The following is an 18,850-nucleotide window of genomic DNA, read 5'->3' as shown; positions in this document are numbered from 1 at the left end:
GGACACAAGGGTGACACTGGGATGAACACGGCAGATGAAGGAAGCAGTATGGGACAGAGGGGCATGGAGAGGGCAGATTCATAGAGTGGCTGAGGAATGGACACGACTGAGTGGCTCACAACGACAAAATAAAATAAAAATAGTTCCACAATAGACATATAATTTCTAAATCAGTGTTTTTCAACCACTGTGCCGCGGCACACTAGTGTGCCGTGACATAGTGTAAGGTGTGCCGTGGGAAAAACACCCGCCTATATTGAATATAGGCACAGAGTTAAAATTTTTTAACATTTTCTAATGGTGGTGTGCCTCGTGATTTTTTTCATGAAAAAAGTGTGCCTTTGCACAAAAAAGGTTGAAAAACACTGTTCTAAATCAAACTTTAACTGAAACATTCTGCTTCATCTGTACTGTAAATAACACTTATAGCCCAATAGTAGTTTTCAAAAGGAGAAGGAAGAATAAGTTATTCAAATTTAATTACCCAAAACTGAGGTACTCTGGATAAAGGAATCAGTTATTGTATATGAAGGCTCACAACTAATCTTAGAGTTTCCCTGAAGGACCAAATATGCAGCTTGGCAGTTATCCTGGATTCCACTTTAATGGGAAGCTCAGGTAGCAGCTAGCAATACTGCTTACTAATTTAGACTAGTATACCAGTTGTAATCCTATCCCAAAGAAGATTTTGTTCTAGCTATCTATGCACCAACAATGTTGAAAAAGATTATAATGATGCAATACAGTGGGGCAAAAAAATATTTAGTCAGCCACCAATTGTGCAAGTTCTCCCACTTAAAAAGATGAGAGAGGCCTGTAATTGACATCATAGGTAGACATCAACTATGAGAGACAAAATGAGAAAACAAATCCAGACAATCACATTGTCTGATTTGGAAAGAATTTTTTTGCAAATTATGGTGGAAAATAGGTATTTGGTCACCTACAAACAAGCAAGATTTCTGGCTCTCACAGACCTGTAACTTCTTCTTAAAGAGGCTCCTCTGCACTCATTACCTGTATTAATGGCACCTGTTTGAACATGTTAGCAGTGTAAAAGACACCTGTCCACAACCTCAAACAGTCACACTCCAATCTCCACTATGGTGAAGACCAAAGAGCTGCTGAAAGACACCAGAAACAAAATTGTAGACCTGCACCAGGCTGGGAAGACTGAATCTGCAATAGGCAAGCAGCTTGGTGTGAAGAAATCAACTGTGGGAGCAATAATTAGAAAATGGAAGACATACAAGACCACTGATAATCTCCCTCGATCTGGGGCTCCACGCAAGAACTCACTCCATGGGGTCAAAATGATCACAAGAACGGTGAGCAAAAATCCCAGAACCACACGGGGGGACCTAGTGAATGACCTGCAGAGAGCTGGGACCAACGTAACAAAGGCTATTATCAGTAACACACTACGCTGCCAGGGACTCAGATCCTGCAGTGCCAGACGTGTCCCCCTGCTTAAGCCAGTACATGTCCGGGCCCGTCTGAAGTTTGCTAGAGAGCATTTGGATGATTCAGAAGAAGATTGGGAGAATGTCATATGGTCAGATGAAACCAAAGTAGAACTGTTTGGTAGAAACACAACTCATCATGTTTGGAGGACAGAAAATGCTGAGTTGCATCCAAAGAACACCATACCTACTGTAAAGCACAGGAGTGGCAACATCATGCTTTGGGGCTGTTTCTCTGCAAAGTGACCAGGACAACTGATCAGTGTACAGGAAAGAATGAATGGGACCATGTATCGTGAGATTTTGAGTGCAAACCTCCTTCCATCAGCAAGGGCATTGAAGATGAAATGTGGCTGGGTCTTTCAGCATGACAATGATCCCAAACACACCACCCGGGCAACGAAGGAGCGGCTTCGTAAGAAGCATTTCAAGGTCCTGGAGTGGCCTAGCCAGTCTCCAGATCTCAACCCCATAGAAAACCTTTGGAAGGAGTTGAAAGTCTGTGTTGCCCAGCGACAGCCAGAAAACATCACTGCTCTAGAGGAGATCTGCATGGAGGAATGGGCCAATACCAGCAACAGTGTGTGCCAACCTTGTGAAGACTCACAGAAAACATTTGACCTCTGTCATTGCTAACAAAGGATACATAACAAAGTATTGAGATGAACTTTTGATATTGACCAAATACTTATTTTCCACCATAATTTGCAAAAAAAAAACCATTCCAAATCAGACAATGTGATTGTCTGGATTTGTTTTCTCATTTTGTCTCTCATAGTTGAGGTCTACCTATGATGTCAATTACAGGCCTCTCTCATCTTTTTAAGTGGGAGAACTTGCACAATTTGTGGCTAACTAAATACTTTTTTGCCCCACTGTAGAATATACCAGTTTGGGCAACACAATACTATAAAGTTTTTTCTTGCAATTATATAGAGCAATAAAGCATACTCACTACATGAATGGAAGCATGCAATGGATTACCTCAAGGCTCTGCCTTATACCAAGTATCCTTCAATATCTTCATCAATGAATTAGATGAGGGGATAGATGAGGGGATAGATAGAACTCATCAGAGCTGAAAGCCAACACTCCAGAAGATAGGCTTAAGACATTGGGCCCTATTTAAAAAATGAAATTCAGTGGTAAAAAAGTAATGTTCTACATTTAGGCAAGAAAAACAAATGTACAGGTATAGAATAGGTGATACTTGGTTCAATACTAATAACAATCTTGGATCTTGGAGATCCGGACCCTCACCTCTCTCCAGGCCTTCCGGAAAGCCATTAAAACCTGGCTGTGCCGGCAGGCCTGGGGTTGATGAGTTCCCCTCCCCTCTCGATTGGTATGGCTGTGTGATTTTCGTGTATTTTAATTATGTGTATTGTGTTTATGTTCCCTTTCCCCCCTGAGTTGTTCGCCGCCCTGAGTCCCTCCTGGAGAAGGGCGGCATACAAATAAACCAAATACAAATACAATACAATACAATCTAGTGGGCAATCACATAAATATGAGCTAGCAGTGTGTGCTGCAGCTGCCTAAAAAGCCAATGTACTCAAAAAAGCCAATGCAGTCCTAGGCTGCATTAATATACAAAAATATGTAAAAAAAAAAAAAGATGTAGAGACTCTAAAAAGAGTATAGAAAAGAACAACAAAAATGATTAGGGGACTGGAGGCTAAAGCATATAAAGGACAATTTCAGGAATTGGGTATGTCTAGTATAATGAAAAGAAGGATTAGAAGTGACATGACAGAAGTCTTCCAATATTTAAGGGGCTACGGGGGTCAACCTATTCTCCAAAGCACAAGAAGGCAGAACAGGAAGCAATGGATGGAAACTAATCAAAGAAGGATCCAACCTAGAATCAAATTTCCTGACAGTTAGAATACTTAATCAGTGGAACAGCTTGCCTCCCGAAGCTGGGGATGCCCCAACACTGGAGATTTTTAAGATAAGATTGGACAACCATTTGTCTAATATGGTTTCCTGCTTGAGCAGGAATTTGGACTAGAAGACTTTCAAGGCCCCTTATAACTTTGTTATTCTGTTAAATCAAGCTATACTTGCTTTTTTAAATTAAAGAGGAAAATTATTAGTTTTTTCTTTCCTTCTATGTGTAAATGTCAACTTTATATTCTTGCAAATGTAAGTTATTCAAAAGAATCCTCTTAAGAGAGAGTTTCTATCCTGTTATTAAGCATGTACAAAAACAAATATAAATTGTAGAGCAATCTTTATACCTGTAGAAAAGCCTTTTTATATTTACTCTTTCCTATAATTATTAAGGGTATTAGACCCCAGCCTTCTTTTCATAGATGATCTTATTTCAAAACCTTTAAAAATATATATTTTTAATATGGTATTCCAAAAATTAAATTTACAAAGCAATTTTAAAGATATATAATTTATACTGAACAAAGCAGAATTTAAGAAGATTATGCAAAATTGCAGTTTTAATTGTGATAGCTATATGTTTATAAAAATGATTTTTCATTTAAATACCTGGGCTTCCTCCCAATTAAATGCAACCTGATTGATTATCTCTCCCATCCCAATCTACAGTATCTTCTCTTTACATATCAGTACTGTCGCCATTATGTAACATTTCATTAACTACATTTTAAATAACCATAATGGTTTAAAACATATTAACCTGTAAATCAATAGTTATATTCATAAGTAATAAACTGGGTTCCTACTTTATAAAATAACAAATTACCTTATAAATTACCTCAATGTGTGAATCCAATGTAATTTAATAGTGGTACATCATTAGTTACTAATTTTGTAACAAATTTATAAAAAATATTTCCTACAAGAATAGAATAGTTTGAATATTTTTTTCATTCTGTTAACAGTAGTATAATAATTCAATAATTATTTATAGGAAATAGATGAGTTTTTTTTAATCCACCCAACACCCTCCCCAAAAACTAGGGTTAAAACATAGAAGCAACATATTACAGTAAAACTTTTAACTTCTCTTAAGATTACATAGTTTTGACCTCCTACATTTACCCAACCTTTAAATAAAGCATCTTCGATTACAAATATATATAAAACAACTTTTAAATTAAGGTAAATTACACATCGACTAAGTAAAAAACAAGCAAATCTGTTATTTCCTTTGAGGAACCAAGGTTATCAGAGAGAAAATTAGCTACTAATCTATTCTGGAAAAGTATGACTATATCCCAGAGCTACTAATGTGTAATATCAAACAGTCATCATACTGATGTGTGATAACCAAACAGTCAGTTGTGTTGAACTTTAGGGTTGCACAAAGATCTGGAATATTATCAGGACATTTAAAAACCAAATGTATATTTTCCCAGGCCTATGCATTAGCAGTGGAGGGCAGCCAGCCAAGGCCAGAAAAAAATACAGCTTCTTTAATCTGGTCACTCTAGATGCTATAGCAGGGCTATGCACATTGCAAATCACATTTTGTGTTTTGAATGAAGATCACTGCACAACTCTACAGAGCTCGATATTCAGCACTTTATCACATCAATCTTTCAAGTTAATCTTGCTTAAAAACAACACACTAGCTACTAGCCAACAAATGGGAGGACTACTGAATAATACATTAGTAATCTTTACAAATATTTATACATAGCTCTGATGATGTTACCTAGTTAGGGAAATGAAACATCTGCAAAAAAAAAAACCAAGCAAGTTCAGAGAGCACCAAGGACCCCTTATACAGATCTGTCCATATCTGCACTTTAGAATAAGGTGCGGGATAAAGGTTTACAGTGGCGCAACTTGAAACCTGCCAAAATCATGATATAACAGGACTGAAAAATTGCTATTGTATATCACTGGGATAACAGAAGATATATATGTGTGTGTATGTATGCATTATACATACATACACACACAATACTGTGCAAAAGTCATAGACCAACATTAGATTTGCTATTGTACTATGGTATTACATACATACATACATACATACATACATACATACATTCATTCATTCATTCATTCATTCATTCATTCATTCATTCATTCAGGTCTCAGTCTCCTTATTAAAATATAACCAGAAAATACTGGAAATGTGTATGAGGTATTTTTTAAAAGGCAAAAAAACCCCAAGCTTCTAAAGGCTAAAGTGGTAAATATGTAGCGTGACTTCTCTTTACACTAGAGCAACAGCATACATCTCGTTCCCATAATCTAAATGGAATGGAACCCTAAGTACTCTCATTGCTAATATCTGTATGTGCCCTACTATTTCATGCCAAAATGACTGCTGTGCAAAAAGGTCTATTAGATCAGTCTGTGCAAGACATTCTTGAGCATTACATACAGTATAATCACATGTTGTATGAGATTAATTCATTAAAAGCTTGCTAGTAAAATCAACTTTCAAACACATCATTCCCATCAAAATGCCAAGGGTCACAGAATTTGACAGACATAAAATCATACTTTTGCCTCAGCAAAGCCAAACAAGCTGGATATTCAGGATGTGGTATTTATACTGTTATAAAGAAAAGAATCAGAAGAGGTCAATGACAAGGAAATTTTCAAATTCTGATGAGAAGTTCCTCGGTTTCTTTTTTTGAGAGACCGGAGGAAGTCCAGCAAAGACCTGGCTCAGCATCTGACAGCTTTATTGGGATGCCGAGTTAACCCTTCTTTTGTATGAAGCAGAAATGGTCTTTGTAGAAGGGTAGCAACCACGAAACCACTTTTGTTGAAGGGAAAAAGGGTAAAAAGGCTAAGATATGCTAAAGCTCAAAAAGACTAGCCTGAGGATCAGTGAAAGAGTATTATGGAGTCAGTTTGGCATGAAATAGTAGGGCACATACAGGTGTTGGCAATGTCAGAGCCAGATGTCTGCTGTTGTTGCTCAAGTGTAAGGGGAGGTCACAATACATACTTGCCACTTTATTCTATGGAAGCTGTTTTTTTCCTGCCTTTTTCCTGTTTTTGGAAAACTGCATACAAATTTCCTATATTTTCTGGTTGTACTGTAATAAGGAGATTGAGACATAATTATATATGTTCATTATACCATTGCTACAACAAATCTAATGGTGGCATGAGACTTCTGCACAGTACTGTGTGTGTGTGTGTAATAGAAAAAATACCAATAAATGCCAATAAGTAATATAGAGGGGGTGAGTGTGCACATATGTTGCATTGCTACTTTTTATACAGATGTAAGACAACTGCCCAGGTAACAGCATTCCTATTCATCAGAGAGAAAAAGGGGCTTAAACTAAAAGGTGCAATAAAAAAATATTAACATCAAGAAAAATGTCAGAATATTTAAATAAGTATTTTTCTAGACATTTTTTCAGTCACATTTAAGCAAAATGAAGATTGTGATGGGGACTACGACAAAGAAACTATAAAAGAGAAAAAAGAAAAAGGATCCATAGGTTAGTAGTTGATAACTTTATTAAGATGGAATGTATGACAGAGATCTAAATAGACTACACTAGTTGAAAACACTTATCAGGCTGCACACTAAAATATACAAGGGGAAATTTTAAAATAGCCATTCCCTCATTACTTTTTTTTATTAAATAAATCTCCCCAAGAAGACTATATCCTTTACTAGTACACTATGCTTAGATTTAATCAACTTTTGTTCACAACTGAAACTGACAAGGCTAAGGACGCTAGCCAGATGAATACCTGGTAGGCAGAATTTTTTTCCACTACTACTCCGGAGCGTCTTATACTCCAAAAAATACAATATCTTTTGCAACTATTACTGGGAAAGAAAATAGAATCCTTAGTTCTTTCTTTCATTTATCTTGGTTTTTTTTTCTATCTGGTTTACAGTCCTGATATTCCTTGGTAATCTTTTATCAAAATACTAACCAGCTCAACTCATGCCCCCTCACCCCCTGCACTATATTAGAACTCTATTATTCTTCAGGTTGGCACTTGACTTTTTGTTATCTCTCTTTTCCTTATTACAATGCAAAGGAAACAAAAGACTTCCTTAAACCAAGAAGAAGAAATAGGAAATACTACAATGTCTAGCTGAATGTTTGCCTAACATATTCCTTCCTGTGCAAATTTTTCTCCAGTACCAGTTTTCTTCAATGTAATGCCCTCCAGATGTCCTGATGTAAATATTAAGATTTAAAGTTTCAGTAAACCAGAAACCATATTTGGATTCTCTGGGTTTCCAGCCCCACCCATACACTGTATATCTTTTCCATAGATACTCATTAGTCTTACGTTAGCAACTTTTTTTCAGGGGAAACTATTTGAAATAATTGAAATAATTATTAAAACTTTCAATTATTTCATTCCATAAGTCATTATTGCAATGTTATGCAACAGTGCATCTGGAAACATGCCTGAGATAATGCTTTTATGTGCCTATCTTCACAAAACTTAGCCTGCTCTATTCATTGGGACTTGCTCTCATATATATGCATTTCATGTCCTTCGCTAGAGCTAATGTATTGATTACCGTATTTTTTGAAGTATAAGATGCACCAAGATTTTGAAGATGCAATTTTTTTTTAAAGTAGGTAGGTAGATAGAGGGATAGACAGGGAGAGAAAGAGAGAAATACAGTAGGTAGGTAGGGAAAGACTAATTAGGTAGATAGGTAGGTAGGTAGGTAGGTAGGTAGGTAGGTAAAGGGATATATATATGAGAGAGAAATAGAAAGAGATAGAGTGTAGAAAGGTAGGTAGGTAGAGGGATAGAGAGAAAGAAAGAGAAAGAGAAATACAGTAGATAGGTAGGGGGAGAGAGAGAGAGTAGGTAGGTTGGTAGGTAGAGGGATAGAGAGAGAAATAGAGAGAGAGAAATACAGTGGATAGGTAGGAAGAAAGAGAGTAGTTAGGTAGGTAGGTAGATAAATGGATAGAGAGAGAGAAATATATATAGAGAGAAATACAGTAGGTAGGTAGAGAGAGAGGGGGTAGGTAAGTAGGTAGAGGGATAGAGAGAAATAAAGAAATACAGTAGATAGGTAGGGGGAGAGAGAGAGTAGGTAAGTAGGTAGATAAAGGGAGAGAAAGAGAGAGAGATAGTAGATAGGTAGGGAGAGAGAGTGAGTAGTTAGGTAGGTAGGTAGATAGATAAAGGGATAGAGAGAGAGAAAAAGAGAGAAATACAATAGATAGGTAGGGAGTGTGTGTGTGTGTATGTGTGTAGGTAGGTAGGTAGGTAAGTAAGTGGACAGAGAGAGAGAGACATAGAGATAGAGAGAAATACAGTAAATAGGAAGGTGTTTCTGCTGGCACAGCACTTGATCAATGTAACTCTCATCAATCAGTTTGAGCTTTCCAAAAGGAAAAAAAGTTTTTGCACTCTGCAAAAACGGGTCCGTTTTTTCCAAAAAAAGGCATGAACAGTCTTGGGGGGGCTTGCAGAGTGCTCCTGGCGGGAGAGGGTCAAAAGCTAGCAAAAAACAGCCCATTTTTCGCAAAAACGGGTCCATTTTTTGTTTAAAAAATTTGCATGCATAGCCTTATGGAGGCTTATATAGTGCTGCTGGGGGCTGGGGGGCAAAAAACTGCTCATTTTTTTGCTCATTTCTGCCCTCCCCATCCCCCAGGAATCTCTGAACGCCTCCATAAGGGTATGCACAGCCATTTTGGCAAAGAGGATGGGCTTCGGGAGGCAAAAAATGCTGTATTCGGTGTATAAGACACACCCAGATTTTCAGCCTCTTTTTTGAGGAAAAAAGGTGGGTCTTATACTCCAAAAAACACGGTACCTCTATCCATACTCAGATAATTCTTATAATCCTAAATGTTCATCAACATTTAGACACACCTGATGTCAAGTGATCTACTTGCACAACCAAAGAATTTCACAAAAACAACTAACAAGCTTAATCACTTTTTTATAATTGTATGCTCTTGTCATAAAAATTTTCATTGAGATAACTATCATAATTCTTAACTTAAGAACTGCAAAGCATAATAACATTGGTTTAAATATATATTTTCAATAAAATTAAAAATAATTATTTAAAACAAATATGAACAATCAGAGATGCACAGTATTTATTAGACTTTACTGTACATTGTGCATTCATCTTCAAAACTTGGACAAAGAGAAGAAATAACAAAGATCCTTCAAAGTTCAATTCTGTATCACTGAGATATCTGGCATTAATTAAACAAAAAATACTGTATCAGGTTTAAAACAAAATAATTCCAGTTATCTACAACTGTGAACTTTCATATTGTGATAGCTGCTTTGCTTTGGGTGTATAGCTGCTATCTGAATATATCAACAAAAAGTTTCTTCCAATTTGATGTAGGACAACTTTTTTAAAAAAGTTAACTTTAGTTATGATTATATATACGATTATACATATGAAGGTTAAAGCATCATTTTTTTAAACTGAACATGTGTTCTCCCTTATGGGGTCAGCGAGGAAGAGCAGGGGGAAAAAAAACCTATTCTGGCAGTGGTTTGCTCTCCAAGCTTGTTTCAATTTAGTTTCCTTACCAGACAAGGTAATATCAGCAGCAGTATTTTCTGGGAAAATGTTTTACCTATGTTTTTCACTTCCTCCAGTCCCAACCATTTCAACATTTGAAGGTGAATTGTCAAAAACATGCCCTGTCTCACTGAAGTATAAAACCATATGGGCAGGTTTGCTCCTGGACAATATAATGGGGAAAGACTGAGCTCAGTACCACCACTGAAGAAGAGTGATGCTTATTTCTCCTTGCTTGTCCTCTTCTCTGGGAATTTCTGTAGGGAGGGCTGGGATCTTCAGCTGCCTCAGAAAGTCCATTAGGGCTGCTTTGAAAAGACACCAACCTGTTATTTATTTATTGATTATGAGTGCTGCCCTTTGTAATGTCAATGGGAGAGCAGATATGCCTGACCTTGTGAACCATCTACCTTTCTACCTGAGGCAGCGAAACACCTTGTTCTTGTCTACCCCTGTGAGGGAGCATGCAGAGAACCTGGAGGACTCAGGTGGTCTCTTACATTCCCGCCCTTATTCCTGCCATGCCTAGATGGCAGAACCCTTTGAAAGGCAACCCGACTGGGTCGGTCACCGGTGCTCTTTTTAGGCAACACTGCAGGCCCGAGTCCCGCCCGCTTTACCAGCAACCCAAGAGGCGGCGAAAGTCAGCAAAAGCAAAGCGAACTCTATTCCCCTCCCGCTCCCTGTCTTCTCCGGCCCAAACGCCCAGGGGCATCCTTGCCAACTCTTCTATTTACCGCGTTGCTCCGAGAAAGCAGAAAGTGGCTCTGCCTCCGCTCGATCCACTTCAGCGGTCGTCCTGGATCCTGCGCTTCCCGGAGACAGAGGAGGGGAGGCTGGAGACGGGGCCACTCGTATACCCGGTTTCACCGGCCAGCGAGCATCAGGACAGCGACCTCTCAAGGCTGGAGCGAGGGGGAGGCCGACGCCACAGCGCGGACGCAAAGCCAAGCGACCGGACCGAAACCTGAGAGCGTTCGGCTCAGTAGGAGCTTGGACGAGGCCGGCGCCACAGTCTCGTACGAGGTTCTGGGGCCTTCTAAGCGCCCTAAAACGACGCTCGGCCGCCCACCACGCCGAATCCGGGGAAAAAACCCAGAGCGCACCGCCTTCTTTGCGGCTCTCTTCACGCCGAGTTTCCCGGGTAAACCCGCACCTCACCTGCCGGCGGCGAGGCGCCCACGCTCGCGGGTCACACGCTCCGCAGAACTTTTTTTTTTTGGTCATTCACGCCCTCCCCCCTCCCGCGGGGCCCACAGCAGCAGCAGAGACTCACTTCTCCTACGTCACGCAGGCTGAGCCTGACGCTACCCGCGCACTTGGGTCCCATTGGCTTGCCTAGCGGGCCGAGGGTGGTATTAGCATATCGCCACGACGACAGCCCAAGCCTGTTCCCGCCCTCTACGAGAAAGGTTTGTTTCTCGCAATCGAGTCGCCTCAGCCGTCCGCCCCCCTCCCCGCCCCTCCCCCCGCTGGTGTTCCTCCGGGACTGGGGGGGTCTCCTTTCCCCACAGAGTCGCGTTCTTGAGCCTGTGCGTGCATCTCACAGGACTGCCTGAGGGCGGAAAGATTGCTCAACCAGGGTTAAGAGACGCTCGGCTCTTCCCTGAAGCATAGTCGGTTCCGCACAATGACGAGTCAAGCAGGCAGTACCCAACGAGGCAGCTCTTTTCAAAGTAGTGCAAAAAGGAAGCCTCGGGATTTAAGCCTCGGCATTTCGAGACCTGAACCTATTTACCGGACACGGAGAGTAATTTTTCAAACTCGTGTTTTCATTTTTATTGCGGTAATTTATAACGAGCAGCCTGAAACTAGAGTTCCCTTAGATATATTTGTCTACAACTCCCGACACCAGGAATTTGAGACGATAAATCCAAACGGAGATTTAGAGTTTCGGAGAGAGAAAAACACACACCTCTGGTCAGATTTAGGAGACGAACTAATAGCAGTTTGTTCTAGTGACATTCAACTATTTCCAATTTTGTTCTCCTTGTGCCGTGTGAATGTGTGTTTTTAGTTATTTTGAAACCATGATTTTTTTTTAGTTTAGCTTCCACCAACCTGGTTCTCTGTAGATGTTTTACTTGACAGTTCCCATGCATTAGCTGCAAGTCTTACAGTTTTCTTGACAAGGTTTTCAGAAGTGAGTTGTCTCCTTCCTATGGCTGAGAGAGTAATTGGCCCAAGGTCGCCCAGCTTATTAAAGGTCTGGATGTTCTTAAATTATTCTAGACTCCAGAATGTAGTTTGGTAACTGGGATATTGGTTGGCAACTGTTTACAGTCCTGGATGGAAAAAGAGTGGTTAGCCGGAGTTGGCTTTAATAAAAAAGCTTCCTTGGGATGCAGTTCTATTGTACTTCAATTAGTGAAATAGGATTAACAATTGTGCTCAACTACAAAACCATGTCTTATCTCTCTCATGTTCTGCCCAAATAGAAAATAAATTCTGAATTATTCCTTTCAAGACCTTGGAAATAAAATGACTTAAACCAATTTAACCACATACATAAGCACCTAAAATCCTGTAATTAGCCTTCACAAGTTACTCAACTTGTCATATTTGTCACACACCCATCTGCTGAAATTCTGAAGTAGCAGTAGCTAGTGAGAATGATTATGTAGCTTTAGTTTTTTGGAAAAATTCACCTGGTTCTGGGTTTTTCTTTTTCTGACTACAAGAAAAAAAGTTTCTAAGCAATTAGCTTATTTATGGGAATATTTTGCTCTTTGTTGTGTGTTGTTTTAACCACCTTACTGGCCACTTTGAAAATGCAAGATGTAGCATTTTCATTATTAAGTAGCTAACCACAAGCTGAGATTTGAAAGAAAATACTGCATAGGTGTGGGAGGTATCTTGGCTACTCCCCTGGTTATATTGACCATAGCAGATATGAATGGCCTGCAGTAATGTGACAGCAAATCACTTCAAACTCTTTTGTGGATCCCAGACTCTTTTACAGCATGCTGTAGTAGTTGCTACGTGCCTAAACCAAAATTATTCAGACAATAACAAACATTACACAATTTCCTGTTTTTAAATATAAAACATATATTTGTGTTTTCTAACTCCTGAAGTAGATTACATATGAAAATAAATTCTCCAAATACTCACCTTCCCAAACTGAAGAAAAATCTTGTCAAATGAAGCACTATCTCCCACTCTGTATCATCATCTCTCCCATTGTACATCACTGTTCTGCACACCTCAGTCCTTGTTCCCCCAAAACACATTTTGCCTCATCAAAAAGTTAATCACTCCTAGTTTATAGAATTTGGTATGGTAATCTCTAATTAGACTTCTATTCCAATAATTTTTTCCTCCACCACTTTTGACTTAATTTACCTATTGAAATTTTCAATAACATTAGCTACTTTCACATAAAACATACTAACTGAAAACATGATTTACTGAATTAGCCCAACTATTTAGGTAACTATTCCTTGGATTCACACAACACATTAAGCATGAGTTAGCCAATAATATTTTAGCCACTGAGAAGCTAACAGGCAAGCCAAATTTCAGGTACCAAAGCAAGATCAGAAACCTTGCAAATTGAAAGATACTATAGGAAAGAGGACAGGCTTCTGTCATACTCCATATATTTGTAGCATGGAGATGATGTACAGAAAATAAAATCAAGCAGAAAATACTAGACAGCAAATACTGTACATTTTGAATTATTTGGGAGGGACAAACACAAAAAGAGAGACTATAATGCTGCAAAATCTGATTCCGTGTTATGTGATATACTAGCAGTCATTTTATCATCATCACCACCACCAGAACAACAATTACCTCTAATGAGCAGACTCATCTATTTTATGCCAAGTTAAAGTGCCAGGCTGTCCTTGCACTTATAAAGTTAATATCATCAGGGGAACATTAGATCAGAAATAATCTTTTCTATAATTTATTATGTGAAAGATTTTATCCCTAAAAATTGAAAGTATTCAATTAACCTTTGTACAATTTAGAAAGTATTTACTATCTCACCTGTTGTAGATACCAACTCTACATTTATGACGTACAATACTTCACTTCATTTTCTTCTTACATGGATGGGGTTTTTTCCTAACTGCCCAATCTCATCTACAATTCTTGAATTTCTTGATGAACTAGCAAAATCCTAACCAGATCAGACTCTCTCACCTTTATAAAATCAGCCAAAAACAGCTAGCTGCTGCTGCCACCTAATGTGACAATTTCAGAGTAGAATTACTTCTGCAGGAATTGGGAATTGTTTTTTAGTGTAGATAGATGTATATCAAGTCATTATTACTCATAGGATATACATAGTATCTGTGCTGATTCAAAATATTTTATAATATTTTCATCACTCTTCAAAACCTTGCTTGATAAGAGCAATAAGAAAACAATATAAAGAAGGATCACCTTGCTATGGTATAAGCAATAGTGGCATCACCACTTTTTAAAGGGTACTCTCTCAATCTTTCTCCATCATTTAATAATGGAATACGATTGTGTTTATTTTGTATTTTACGTTCCAGATTGTTGTAATTTAGTTAAATATGAAGGATCTAAATTTTAAAAACATGCCAGGGATTAGAATTTTATCTTTACACATAGTAGCAATGTTTGCAGCCCTTTATGTAATAAGATCTGCCTTGCATTGCCTGCTGTCTTTCAAAATAATCCTTAGCTGGCTCTTAAGATTCATTTTTCTCAGTATTAGCTATGGAAACTTAAACAAGGTGGAGCCACTTATCAAGGAAAACAATGGCCTCTCCTCTCCAGGCTGGATAGTCATTTGTTAGAATGTTTTAATTTGAAACTTCAACTGAAATGTTCAGCTAAAAAGTTTGTATTGTATTAGTGCTATACATCAGCAGCGTAATGAAACCAAACTTCAAATTTCTATCTTTGTAACTTTTTCTATTAAATGCTGATTTGTCTCATTAACATTAGAACATAACATTTTCAAAAATTACATAAACTCTGGTTATTTCCTTTCAATGCACTAATAATACAAGGTTAGTTGAATGACACAAATAGTTAACTAATGACACTGCCAAAAAGAAAAGGATTCAATTTTTATAACACATTTCAATTGTTCAGACAATATATTTTACAAATATTATTTTTTTTAGAGAGAATGACAAAATTCTTGGCATATTACAGCAGTGGCTATTGTGACCACCAACTGTTAGAACTTTTAATACCATAGTAGGATACAGCATTACCAGAACTCTTCTTTATCTGCTGAAACCAAATAAAGCATGCTTTGGGGGAACCATAATCCCATATTTAAATCATACTTCTGAAGTTTCAGTCAGGAAGCAATATTTATATGTGTATGTGTAGACCTTCAGGTTTAACTCTAGCACACAAATCGAACTGCTAGGATACTGGGTGGCTTAACTGCAGAGATCATCGCAATTCTTCCCTGTACAATCTTTTCATTTCATTTTAAGTTTATTTATAGGCCGCCCTTTTACCTGAGGGGACTCAGGGCAGCTTACAACTTATATAGGAAGGGGAAACAATCTTTACATATGTTCACTATTTATAAACTATGATAATCATTAAGCTGCCATGACACTTATATTCTGGTCCCTAGATTTCAATTAAGTGGGTTTACTTTTCTTCTGAAGCTAAACAAGGGGTTTCTGAGCCAGAATCATCTTTTTCTGGCATCAGCATCTGCTGCTCTGTCTCTCCATTTATGTTTTCTTTGCTTTCATTCTTCTCAGGATCAGATTTCTTTTTTTCCATATTTTGTTTTAATTTGACAGATGACTCTCTTTTGGACAGGATTGCAGGATTAAAGCCAGGGAATCCTCCACTTGTCATGGTACGTTTTTCTATAAACCGGAAAAGAAAAGCACATGGCAAATTTATTTTTATTTTAAGACGTTAGGGGACAAATTACTAGGCATATGCCCATCACTGTTACTGCAAGTACACAGAATATATGTGTTTTAGAAATTATAAACCACCTCTCTTGAAGCAGAACTTAGCAATGGTAGGAAATAACAGCACAGCACATATAAACAAATGGAATATTCCAGATTGCTGGACTTCAACCTGGATATCTGTTGTCTTGTAAAAGAGAACAAATAATCTTTAAAACAATTGTGGTCATAAATTCTGGAAGAAGAACAAACACAAACACAATGTCTATTCAAAAAGCACAAGATTATTCCTTGGCAGCCAGATAATTATAAATTTGTGTGTGCTTAACTTGCAAGCCTGAAACAGGGCATCTGGCTGCAGTTGCATAATTTGCTTCATAGCTGAATATTTCTGCAGTCATACCTCCTGGAGCAATGGGGTGCATCAGTCGGTTCATCTGAATATTCCAGTGCTTTACATTGGTGCTGGCTTGCTGGAGTTTCTGCTGGGCTATCTGCAATGGAAGAGGAGGGAAAAAAGATTTGGGTGCTATCTCTGTTTAAAATATGTGTAATTTCTAGGTAATCAAAATGGTAAACACGTAGTGAATTATAAATTGTGAATCAACAGAAGGCAGTCATCACACCTACTGAAAAAAAGGTTGATATGATATTGAGCAACAAAAATACAATTAAGCAGAAAACAATACTCTTATCAAGGAACTTACCAAGGAGAAAACTACACTCCCTCTGTGTGTGTGTGTGTATGTGTGTGTGTGTGCACGCACATACATACATAGACATAAATACATACAAACATACATACAAACATACATACATACACACATACACACATACAGGGAGTAAAGCCCACACTCATTCACACTGATGATGTTACTTAGTTTGATAATGAAATGTCTGCAAGTACAAAGAGCATCAAGGATTCCACAGTACAACCCTGAACTATATATATCTTCTTTTACTGAAAATGCAAATGGCCTAGAATGTTACATGAAGACATAATTAATCAATTAAGAGCACTTTCTGTAATCACTTCTGGCTAACAGGAAAAGGACTGGAACAACTGAAACTGTAGGAATTTCTTGAGGTAATAGTGTTATAAATGCCAGCATTAAATCAAAAACGGCTGTCTCCTTGAAAGATCACCACAAACTCTGGGATACAATTCTCAGGTTCTTCTCAAACAAGATTTTATAATGAATTGTATTAAAGAATTTCACAGAGGGAAAATAGTTATCAGCTAATTGTAATCTCTTGTGTTATTTTACTATTTCTTCTCTAGCTTTTTTAAAATACAGAATATCTATTAAGAAAAGAAATAGAGAAAGAGCAGGACTTTGTTTTGCAATTTTTAGATAGAAAATGCCCCATGAAGACGCAGGGAGAAGAATTGTCCTGAGAGAAGTGGTCATGGCAACTTCTTTAAAGAGCTCTGTTTCTTTCTCACATATTTTAAAGCCTTTGAAATATTTTCTTTGGAAAAAAAATTAAGTAGATATGTACAGAACGATCCATGCAGAGAACAGCTAGTTTTGAATGGTCCATGACTAGACACGTTTAATCCAGGCACAACTCTGAAACATGCATACTTTGGGAGAAGCATTTCAGAGGGGGCAGGGGTGGGGGAGAGTGGGAAAAATCCAAGGACACTGGTTGCTAAGAAGAAATAAAAAAAGGAGAGTGTTGGTAAGATTAGGAAAGGGGCAGGGCAGCCCATTGGAGCCAAGGACTGTTTACTTACTGCAAAAAGTTTGATGTCTCTTGAATCACCAGACTCTAAAAGGGCTTACAAACAACATGCAATAGGTAACCAATAGGTAACAGTAAACAACAAATTAACACAATAAGTACATCAAAAATAGCATACCCATTCAACAGAGTATTATAAATTCATGACGTTTTTAACATGAAACAGGATTCAACCAAAACTCGGGTACCTCTACCCATTCTTGCTTCAGTTGCCAAATGTATTTTTTTAAACTGTGGTCTTTAAGCTTTTTGAATGTTAAAAGTTGAGGGCATGTTTCTTAAGCTTCTAATGGCAGACATTCCACAGGTTAGAAGTATCTGCAGAGATCCCCTTTGGTCAAACTTTATGAGGAATGGGATTCTCATCAAGCATTCTCCACTACACCAATATTTCTCAGCCTCAGCAACTTGAAGCTGTGTGGATTTCAGCTTCCTCAGCTAACATGCTGGCTGGGAAATTTTGGCAGTTGAAATCCATACATTTTCAAGCTGCCAAGGTTGAAAAACTACTCTGCAGACATAATTTGGGCAAGCATATTCTATTTAGAACAAGCAATTTTGAAACTGAAATGTTAAAGCTGATCACCAGCCCCTTAAAATGTAATAAAATCAAAACCAGGGAAATTAAAAGTAGGGTTGTTGTGTTGAGCTCTGATGAGTTTTGTTTTTTTTAATTCACACAGTAAATAAACCAAGTCGATGAGATCAGATGCTATAATTAACTAGCTGTAGATAGCCAAGGAGACGGCCTTGAAGCAGCTAATCAGAAATCATTATGTAAATAAACAGGATGGAAGCATTCTTTAAGTTCTGGGAAAGCTGATAGTATTAAGAAGAAATTCCAAATGCTCCTCCCAGATTCACTGAAGAGGGAAGGATGCAGAAATACAACAGACTTGCAAGATTCTTTTGTAATAATCTGTTTCAATAAAGTATAGTTCTGATCACGTGGAGTGAATTTCCTGATCTGGTTCTCTCTTGAAGGGCTGACACTAGATTAGTTAACCTATTTTGGAGCATCCTTAGGGGAAAATCTGATCTTCTATCTCAATTTGCAGCCACATTTATCTATAAGTATGCTTGGCTACAATTCTTTAATTCTATACAGCAGATAGTATTGAAAATGCAAAGAAATCTTAAACTATTATTGAGTGGAATAATGCAATTTTTTTTCAAGCAATGGGAACAATCATCCAATTTCATGCACTGTAAGCACTAAAATACAAACATCAGAATTAAAATGACGTTTAAACAATTATTTTCAATTTTAAAGATTAAATGGCCAAATCTGTATAAGATGATGATTTTTTTTTGAG

At 37.8% G+C, this 18,850-nt stretch overlaps 2 protein-coding genes across 9 annotated transcripts in view; both read right to left on the bottom strand.

Annotated features, from left to right (window-relative positions):
- PPARD (peroxisome proliferator activated receptor delta) overlaps window positions 1-11,246 on the bottom strand; it is a 51,650-nt gene extending 40,404 nt beyond the window's left edge. For 3 of the 8 annotated variants that reach the window (XM_032217647.1, XM_032217645.1, XM_032217648.1), the window contains exon 1: window positions 10,647-11,211. The gene's annotated coding sequence lies outside the window, so the exon portion shown is untranslated. Of the gene's footprint in view, window positions 1-2,418; window positions 2,551-10,646 lie in introns of those variants that run through there. The other 5 variants (XM_032217643.1, XM_032217640.1, XM_032217639.1 and 2 more) reach the window with 5 other exon arrangements.
- Window positions 11,247-14,951: 3,705 nt separating this feature from the next.
- Window positions 14,952-18,850, bottom strand: part of DEF6 (DEF6 guanine nucleotide exchange factor) — a 65,292-nt gene continuing 61,393 nt past the window's right edge. Inside the window, exons 10-11 of the mRNA XM_032217276.1 lie at window positions 16,189-16,279; window positions 14,952-15,734 (exon numbers count right to left, since the gene is read on the bottom strand). Of these exons, the coding sequence (XP_032073167.1) occupies window positions 15,508-15,734; window positions 16,189-16,279 (318 nt within the window). The 3' untranslated portion in view covers window positions 14,952-15,507. The remainder of the gene's footprint in view (window positions 15,735-16,188; window positions 16,280-18,850) is intronic.

The sequence above is a fragment of the Thamnophis elegans genome, chromosome 5 (genome assembly GCF_009769535.1).
Source record: "Thamnophis elegans isolate rThaEle1 chromosome 5, rThaEle1.pri, whole genome shotgun sequence".
In the NCBI taxonomy this organism is placed as follows: domain Eukaryota; kingdom Metazoa; phylum Chordata; class Lepidosauria; order Squamata; family Colubridae; genus Thamnophis; species Thamnophis elegans.
Note: the sequence above shows the minus strand (reverse complement) of the source record. Positions and strands in the feature narration are given on the sequence as shown.